Source organism: Hoplias malabaricus, chromosome 1 (genome assembly GCF_029633855.1).
Source record: "Hoplias malabaricus isolate fHopMal1 chromosome 1, fHopMal1.hap1, whole genome shotgun sequence".
Taxonomy (NCBI): Eukaryota; Metazoa; Chordata; class Actinopteri; order Characiformes; family Erythrinidae; genus Hoplias; species Hoplias malabaricus.
This window is the reverse complement of record NC_089800.1, coordinates 66,770,216-66,779,956: the sequence shown is the minus strand read 5'-3', so window position 1 is coordinate 66,779,956 and position 9,741 is coordinate 66,770,216. Positions and strand designations below refer to the sequence as shown.

Sequence of the window (9,741 nt, the reverse complement as noted above, 5' to 3'; positions counted from 1 at the left end):
TTGAGCACATTTACATTATATTTCCTGAATTTTACATATTGAGAAAATAAAGTATAAAATAAGTCACAATCTTTGCACAGGACACATGTTGGGCTGGTTTCCCAGGCAGTGATTTAGATAAGTCCTGGACAATATCCTCCTTTCAATAGAAAGTCACCATTCAAACTGCTGTGTAGTCCACTAAAAGGCTTAATCCCTGTAAGACAAATGATCCCTTTAAGTTTAATTTGTTCTCCACTATGTTAAATTCAGCACATAAAGATGCTGTTGAGAGGCTTCTTAGATAATTCAAATATAAAGTTGTGCTTGTGGTAAAGTTATGCTCATAACTTAGACTGTTTCATCTTCAATGACTCGACTTTCAGGTTCCTGAGCCTCTTTTTCCGCTCGGTGAAGTGTATGACCAGTGCAGTGACGGATATTCCGATCAACAAACTGCACACGGCCAGCACAGCTGCCCCCCACGATGGCACAGAGCCCCAGACTCCATTGGGGGTCAGAGAGCCATCTGGCTTTGAGGTGGTCAACACAACTGAGGTCGGTTGAGGGTCCATACTGTTCAATAGCGTAAAGATGAAGGGATGTGCCTGAAGATGGAGACAAAATACACTCTGAACAAGGGACAGAGGGAGGGATTATGTTTTTTTAGTATAACATAATATGGACCAATAAATAACATCTATTTTTTGCAAGGAGTGAAAAAAAAGAACAGATGTTTACATTTTATTTTTTATGCTCCAGCTTTAACACAGCTGAATCAGTCCCTTCAGATGGCAACACGACCTAGTGGACAGTGCTTTCTTTTCTTCTCTTTTCTTATTAGGACTTTTATTAGGGTTGTAGATTTACCTGTGTGGGGCAGCGTATTTTGCTGCGGTCATGGGTGAAGTTATTGTAGACCTTCTTACTGCCCACAGGCTCCAGCTGACACAAAGGAAAACAATTCATTTATAAAATAAGATTAATATGTGACATGACATTAATTAAGGTTTTGTTTTGGATCATTAAGATTTAGTTTTATGCTTTTCAAAACTCATTTTATGGTGAATAATGAGTACATTTCCCCCTCTGCATTGTTTGAAGTTAATTCTTGTTTTTATTAATGCTCATAGACCTAGTGCCTGTGTGCGGTGTGTGTGTATGCACGTGTTACACTCTCACCATATTATTCCACAAAGCGATAGCCATCTCAGAATGACCACGTTCAGAGAAATGGAAGCAGTCCACTGAGAAGTAGGTCAGGTCCGGCTTTTTCTCCTGAAAGGAAGATGTAAGGCCATGCTTACAAGGTACATACAGTCATGTGTAGAAGTTTGAATGCTATTTTCTCACAGTACATGTTTAATTGATTTTCAAACTGACAATAACTGAAAATACTTTGTACAAGGAACACAATCTTATGCACTTCGGTACCCGACTAGGGTGTTATTATGAGTGTATGTGTAGAAGGAAAGATATACTAGCTGGTATTTCAGCTGATTGTGAAGTGGCATTAACATTTAATGCTAACCTCTCCCATTGGAACTATAGAGTTTTGGAAGAAGGGCTGCACAACCACAGCGAAGTCTTCCCGGTTGTCATAGCGACCACTGTATACCAGCCTCTCCATCTCCGCCTGAAACAGCATCACTGTTATATATACAGCTCACAAGCTGACAGTTACAGTGCCTTGTAAAATTATTCGGCCCCCTTGAACTTTTCAACCTTTCACCACATTTCAGGCTTCAAACAAAAAAAAAAAAATTTTTTTGGTGAAGAATCAACAACAACTGAGACAATCGTGACAATTTATTGGATGTGTCAAACTTTAACAAAAAAAACTGAAAAGTGGGGCGTGCAATATTATTCGGCCCCCTTGTGGTAATACTTTGTAGCGCCAGCTTTTGCAGCAATTACAGCTGCAAGTTGCTTGGGGTATGTCTATCAGCTTTGCACATCAATAGACTGAATTCTTGCCCATTCCTTTTTGCAAAACAGCTAAACAGCTCGAGCTCAATGAGGTTGGATGGAGAGCGTTTGTGAACAGCAGTCTTCAGCTCTTTCTACAGATTCTCGATTGGATTCAGGTCTGGACTTTGACTTGGCCATTCCAACACCTGGATACGTTTATTTGTGAACCATTCCATTGTAGATTTGGCTTTATGTTTTGGATCATTGTCTTGTTGGAAGATAAATCTCCATCCCAGTCTCAGGTCTCTTGAAGACTCCAACAGGTTTTCTTCCAGGATGGTCCTGTATTTGGCCCCCATCCATCTTCCCATCAATTTTGACCATCTTCCCTGTCCCTGCTGACGAAAAGCAGGCCCAAACCATGATGCTGCCACCACCATGTTTGACAGTGGGGATGGTGTGTTCAGAGGGATGAGGTGTGTTGCTTTTATGCCAAACATATCACTTTGCATTGTGGCCAAACAGTTCGATTTTGGTTTCATCTGACCAGAGCACCTTCTTCCACATGTTTGGTGTGTCTCCCAGGTGGCTTGCGGCAAACTTTAAATGAGACTTATGGCCATCTTTGAGAAATGGCTTTCTTCTTGCCACTCTTCCATAAAGGCCAGATTTGTGCAGTGTACAACTGATTGTTGTCCTATGGACAGACTCTTCAGCTGTAGATCTCTGCAGTTCAGCCAGAGTGATCATGGGCCTCTTGGCTGCATCTCTGATCAGTCTTATCCTTGTTAAAGATGAAAGTTTAGAGGGACAGCCAGGGGCTTGGTAGATTTGCAGTGGTCTAATACTCCTTCCATTTCAATATGATTGCTTGCACAGTGCTCCTTGGGATGTTTAATGCTTGGGAAAGCTTTTTGTAGCCAAATCCGACTTTAAACTTCTCCACAACAGTATCTCTGACCTGCCTGGTGTGTCCCTTGGTCTTCATGATGCTCTCTGCACTTTGACCAGAACCCTAAGACTATCACAGGGCAGGTGCATTTATACGGAGACTTGATTACACACAGGTGGATTCTATTTATCATCATCAGTCATTTGGGAAACATTGGATCATTCAGAGATTCTCACTGAACTTCTGGAGTGAGTCTGCTGCACTGAAAGTAAAGGTGCCAAATAATATTGCATGCCCCACTTTTCATTTTTTTATTTGTTAAAAAAGTTTGACACATCCAATAAATTTCATTCCACTTCACGATTGTGTCCCACTTGTTGTTAATTCTTCACAAAAAATAAAAAAATTATATCTTTATGTTTGAAGCCTGAAATGTGGCAAAAGAATGAAAAGTTCAAGGGGCAGAATACTTTCGCAAGGCACTGTAATTAGCTTTTGCCTTTATGTCATTTGGCAGACATTCTCATCTACAACAACTAAACAGTTTAATTGTATTACAGATATAGGCTAATACAACATTAGGGCTTGCTCCTAGGGACTTTTGTTGATATAGAATGCTATTCCTGAATGAGGTAGCTGTTGAACCCCGATCAACTAACCTATACCACCCTCATTCATTCATTTTATACTGATTTTACATTATGTAGAGCAAAGATTTGGTCATATAGGGTAAATGAACTACACATTGATATGCTAATTGTAAGAGGCCTGCCAGGGGCTGAGGCAAGGCTGTCAGCTAAGCCACCCCAAGGCACTAGAGGGAGACATAGAGACGCTATTCCTTAATTTGAGGCAATTAGTTCCACCTGGGCCACCCCTATTTAAGGGAAACCAACCCTCACTGCAATGCTTGGTATTGGGTTTCTCTTATCAGAATGCTACAAAAGCCTGGCCAGTAATTTGGTAAATCCCCTTGAGTTTTTTTTTCCCCCCTGGGTCTCCCTTTCTCTCCATCTTTTAGTTCTCCACTATAACTTTCCCTTTGAGTTTACCTCTGAGGGTTTCTCTGATTTCCCTTTTCCCATTTTTGGTATAAATAAATAAATAGAAATTAAAATAAGTGTCTTTTTCTCCTCCTATTATTTTGCCAGTGACTGTTTTGTTTTGGGAAACTCTTTCTTGCCTTTGTTTTCCATTTTGCTCAGTATTTTTGAGCTGATCAGTTTTCCTCACTTATGTGTCATTCTTTCTGGCACACTATTACATTCAGAGGGGTTGTTGTGTGTCTTTACACTTAAGTCCTGTCTCTCCAGAAATCTTTTGGTAGCTCACCCTGTTTATTCTAGTCTCCCAAACCAAGGGTTTGGGGTTCAAATCCACCCCTGGGTGAGCAGCCACATTACACAATAATTAATCAGTTTCTGTAAATAAGTGATCAGTCAAACCACAAACCTGCATTTGCCTGTTGACCCTCTTCATCTCATACAGGTCATATGAGTTTTCCTCAGGGGTCAGGAAACATGGGCAGAGGAACCTGTGTCATATAACACACAATCATTAAAGGAGGGTCCAGAGCCTACCTGGAATCATTGGGCGCAAGGCGGGAATACACCCTGGAGGGGGCGCCAGTCCTTCACAGGGCAACACAGACACATTCACTCACACACGAACTACGAACAATTTTGAGTCGCCAATCCACCTACCAGCGTGTGTTTTTGGACTGTGGGAGGAAACCAGAGCACCCGGAGGAAACCCACGCAGACACAGGGAGAGAACACCAACTTCTCACAGTCACAGTCACCCGGAGCGGGAATCGAACCCACAACCTCCAGGCTCCTGGAGCTGTGTGACTGCGACACTACCTGCTGCGCCACCGTGCCACCTGTATCCATGTGTGTGACATTTTATGGACCATACAGAGGTTTATTCTAGTTTATTTATATTAGAGAGCGAGAGAATAATCAAAACACCATATATTATCCACTCACATCTGCAGGGTACATCCAACAGTGTTTGATTTTACTTTTCGAAGGTCCTCTATCTGTAGAATCTCAACGAAATTGACCAAAACTCTAGGCACCTATCACACACACAAGGGTAGAGTAAGCTTGTTGTTTAATTCATTCTTAATTATACAAATTTCAAATGTGAAAATGTTGATCAGACAGCTAACACAACGTAAGACTTCACATTAACCTGCATTTGTGCTCACCTCATTATAAATGATGTCCAAAGCCTCTCTAATATGTCCTATGTAATTCTTGGGAGAGAGGGAATCCTGGAAAGTGGGGGAATATAATACAATCACAAATACATATTTTACACCTGAGGACAAATGTTGCCCACATTTCTTTAAAGTGGAATTCAACTCATAAAACCAGTCCTGGATTTCATAACACCGGATAATATCAAGCACCAGGTAAACAGTAACACCTCTGAAACAAAAAGTTATAAATAAATTATGATTTATTGCTTTAAATTGGTTCAAGTTACACAGGTTAGAGTTTTGTCCACTCACCCGATCACTGCAGTAAGAACACAGGTCATTTCCACCTATAAACAGAGTAACTAATTTCCAGTCCTGCATAAAGTCCACACTCTGAGAGAGAGAGAGAGAGAAGGAGAGAGCAAGAAAAAAATGAAAAGATTGTGAAAAATTCTGACCTATTAAAGCAAGGCTAACCTATTAACGTTAACCCTAGTTAAAATAATGATCATACAATGAAAATGTAAATACGTGTGTTCTTACTGTGCTATTCTTCAAGATATCAGTCAGGTCTCTGACCTGTCCAGGTATGTGACTGAAATCAGAAAAGATGAATTGAAGTCATTTTTAATGGTCAGTGTATGTGTTTAATGTGAAGCGACTTTGCTTGTATGTGTAAGTTATACCTTGCTTTTGCTCCACTCACTGCCATATTCAAGCCATTGGGCCTCTTGCTGCGTCCTTCTGAGAATCCAAACACATTAGGGTTGAACTTCTTCAGGATATCTGCAGAAACAGAAAAAAAGAAACATTCATTGTGTCAATTTCCCTCAAAAACAACATTAACATATTGAAATCTACAAACAATCTAATAAATTATACTGAGTCGTAGAAGATACAGGAAATATAATACAGTCAAAAAACAATTTCTCCAATTTCAGCTATTCCAATTCCTCCAGTTTCTGCTATTGCTGCAACTTATGTAACAAAACCTCTGAAATTATTCTTGTAAGTTTTCTTAAAATATAACTTTCATTATGAAATGGTCTTTTAAATATAGTAATACATTTTGTGATAGGTTTAATAAGAAAAAGAGAGAATGCACACTTGGCAATGTGGTGACTGTCTCCAGAGTTTCATCTCCTCCGATGCTGTCAATCAAACCACACTGACCATTAGAAGGGGACACATCCAGATAAAAAAAAAAAAATTACATTTATAATTCTAAAACTTTTTGAAGATGCTGTAGAGTGAAGCTATTTGTGACATGTCACTTTTGTATATAATATATTTTTTTGGTAATAATAAATAATAATGATACTAATAATCATAATTATATATATATATATATATATATATATATATATTTGGTTTTATGTCCCATATTAAGTTTATTTATTTTGCTTTTATACACCTCATTTCTTTTTTTTTCTTTCTTTCATTCCTCTTATTCATTTATTTATTTATTTTTTATTTTGACAGGTTTGGTCCTCCACATGTATGTAATGTGTGAAAATATTGAAGAAAAACAAACAACAGCAAAAGAGATCTAAAAAAATCAGTTTGTAAGATTCAAGAAGCCAATCAAAGAGCAGAATGAAGCCAGCCAATCAGAACACTGATCCAGGTTCTCAATCAGATGGCAGGATGAAATTAACCAATCAGTTAGCTGGATTAGGGTAGCTGATCAAAGTTTGTAGTCCATCACATTCTGAGATTAAGCTAGGTAGCTTCAGCACTTCTGGAAATGGGGTTTGTATTTATGTGGCTGAATTCAATCAAATCCTCAGAGAAATGTTTTTACATTAGTGTAAATCCTTCCCAGAAGAGATGTCATTGCAACAGGGAAGGGGACACATTTGTGTGTTTGTGCTTTGGTCACTGAAACAGCATTTACATTTTACTTTTTGTACAGTTTCATATTAATTATAGTGTGTATATATACTGTATTTATATAGTATAAAAATATTTGGTATGAGCTGCTCGAGCCCCTCGGTTGGCCTCAACATTTAGGTTGCTTCCATGTGGCAGATAGGGGCTGAATCACATTACTACATCTTGGTAGCATTGGTGTAAAGGGACAGTACATGAACACACAGTGGGGATATAACAGAATAAAAAAAAATTACAAATAATTTATATAATCAATATTATGTTGATTAGAAGTTCTGAATGTCGATTTCGATTAATTGCACAGCCCTAAACACCAGGTGAATGTAATGTTTAAAGGAATATATAGAATCTAGTCCTCAGGAAAACAAACACTATAAATGCTAGACTCCAAATAACTGTGATTTAAGAAATCAGATGCTGTGGTGTGAGACAGTCTGTGTCTCACCTCCAGGACACACCCCTCTCTTCATTGGTCAGCTGCAGGATGTGTTTAGCTTTTGCACCAAAGCCAGCCTGAGAAAAACTGTGTTAGTAGTACTGATAAAACTCATAAAATTATCTCTTAGCAAGTGTTATTTAATCTTAAATCTAGTCAGTATATTGTGGCAAAAACCATAGAAGAAGGTGAAGACCACATAGGGCTTCAAGACTAAGGCCCCGTCCACACGGATCCATTTCTTTTTTTTGTTTGCGTTTTGGCCTCCCATCCACACATAACGGTGATTTAGGTCAGTGAAACTAGAGGTTTTCGAAAATGCTCTCCAAGGTGGAATTTTTTGGAAACGGCATTTTCACCATTCCAGTATGGACAAAAGAAAACAAATATTTTCTGAAATGCTTAAGTCATGCGTTATGGTGACATGCATATACCTCCTCATTCCCTACATAGTGAAGTACATAAGTCATTAAACTACAGTGTACATGCAACAAGCACTAGATTTCAGATTCACACATGTGAATAAATATAAATGATGCTGTATAATACATATATAATGACTTGTGTAGTGCACTACATAGGGCGCATGGAGTGATTTGGGTGTAAAACTTTTGTGTTTCTCTAATGTATACGACAGTGTTTTAGGGCACAGCATTGAAAAAAAAATTTAATAAGATTCCGAGAATAAAGTCCAGAATAAAGTTGTAAATTCCACATTAATAAACATACAGGTATGAAGTAGTTTTAGGGGCGTGGCATTGAAAAATAAATAAATAAATAAATAAGATTCTGAGAATAAAGTCAGAATTTTGAGAATAATCTCAGAATAATTCTGAGAATGATCTCTGAATAATTTGTTACACATATGCGGCAGACACATCCACAGTGTAATTAAGGAATGCAGTGTGTTGCTGAAGTCATACTATGGCATAGATTTCAGGAATAAATACTCAGTCCTCTGCCACATCAGAACCAGATTGTAATTAGTGTTTAAACCCTGAATCTGTGCAAGAACCCATTTATTCAGAAAAAGACATGTAGTTTCACAGGATACAATTAATGATCACAAAAATGATAGAGCCAGAGCGTGTGGAACTCCGGCGTGCCCACGAGGCTCCATTGCGTTATGGCTCATGGACTCGTACAATAAACGAAAGCCTTATGCATCACAGTCAGGGGCTGTACTAACAGGGTTTAGTCGACATATAATAAATAATTCAACTTCACTTCACTGACTGCTGCTTTCACAACTCACCCTATCGTGCACAGATTCTGAGCCTGTCTGTCTACTTATTATAATAAATAATAACCCAAAACAGTGTTTGTGTAAATATTCTGACTTTATTCTCAGAATTATACTGAGATTATTCTCAGAATTCTGACTTTATTCTCAGAATAAATAATATAAAAATATAATATTTATTTATTTATTTTTCAATGCTATGCCCCTAAAAATATGTGGAATTTACAATATTTCCAAAAAAGGCACGGTTTGAGGCAGGGTAGTAAGAAAAGTGAAAAAATATATATGTTCAAGGATTGTGGACCGTACATTACTACAAAACCACCTCCTCATACACAAAGCAAGATGACAAACACAAGTATAAACTAAAGTACATCCATACAAACACAAAAACAATAAACAAGATATCAACATAGTCCTTTGAAAAGGAACGTGCAAGGACTACCTGGAGCTGCTTTGTATGGCCTAACACCTAACTCCCCACTAATATGTGGGGATGCTGAATGACCCTATAGTATCTGATATTTCTCCTCATGTGATTATTGTAAGAATATTTTAATATTATATTTCTAGATTTGTTTGTTTGTCTTGTGATTGTGTCTTATTCCACCGGGGGGATCATTTTTCTTATTTCAAAAAACTGATGCTTGACACAAGGAAAATTATCTGCCAATAGAAAAAGACACTTTATCAAAGCATAAACACACACTCACAGTGATGGAGTCTCCCAGAGAGGCCACAACCTTAATGTCACCTGGACGCAACCTATGAACTGAAAATACACACGATCTCCAACTGTGCAACATTATAAGCCATGCTCAATGCTATGTTATAAAGGTATAAAGCCTCACAGCATTTGGTCTGTGGAGCAGTGGAACTGAATTCTCTAGAGTAACAGACCTCCATATAAAGTACACTTCTGCGGTAATTAATTTCTTTACTGTTAATGACAAAATAACCATGACAAATCTAAATCCAAAAGGAGAAATGTGCAGTGGTTCAGATTTCAGTTTATTCACTTGTACATTTTATTACTGTTACCAAACACCTGACAAATGTGTAAAAGTCAAAATTAACGCAATGGCATATACACTGATCAGCCACAAGATTAATACAACTGGTAGGTGAAGTGAATGACACTGATGATTTCCGATTACATTCAAGGGGTGGGATATATCAGG

The 9,741-nt window shown here is 38.1% G+C and overlaps 1 protein-coding gene across 1 annotated transcript in view; it reads right to left on the bottom strand.

Moving 5' to 3' along the window:
• Positions 1 to 99: 99 nt before the first annotated feature.
• plb1 (phospholipase B1) overlaps positions 100 to 9,741 on the bottom strand; it is a 29,084-nt gene continuing 19,442 nt past the window's right edge. Inside the window, exons 30-42 of the mRNA XM_066650422.1 lie at positions 9,274 to 9,332; positions 7,327 to 7,394; positions 6,096 to 6,139; positions 5,675 to 5,774; positions 5,532 to 5,583; positions 5,301 to 5,381; positions 4,995 to 5,060; positions 4,771 to 4,862; positions 4,235 to 4,316; positions 1,511 to 1,615; positions 1,162 to 1,257; positions 850 to 924; positions 100 to 587 (exon numbers count right to left, since the gene is read on the bottom strand). Of these exons, the coding sequence (XP_066506519.1) occupies positions 324 to 587; positions 850 to 924; positions 1,162 to 1,257; positions 1,511 to 1,615; positions 4,235 to 4,316; positions 4,771 to 4,862; positions 4,995 to 5,060; positions 5,301 to 5,381; positions 5,532 to 5,583; positions 5,675 to 5,774; positions 6,096 to 6,139; positions 7,327 to 7,394; positions 9,274 to 9,332 (1,184 nt within the window). The 3' untranslated portion in view covers positions 100 to 323. The remainder of the gene's footprint in view (positions 588 to 849; positions 925 to 1,161; positions 1,258 to 1,510; positions 1,616 to 4,234; positions 4,317 to 4,770; positions 4,863 to 4,994; positions 5,061 to 5,300; positions 5,382 to 5,531; positions 5,584 to 5,674; positions 5,775 to 6,095; positions 6,140 to 7,326; positions 7,395 to 9,273; positions 9,333 to 9,741) is intronic.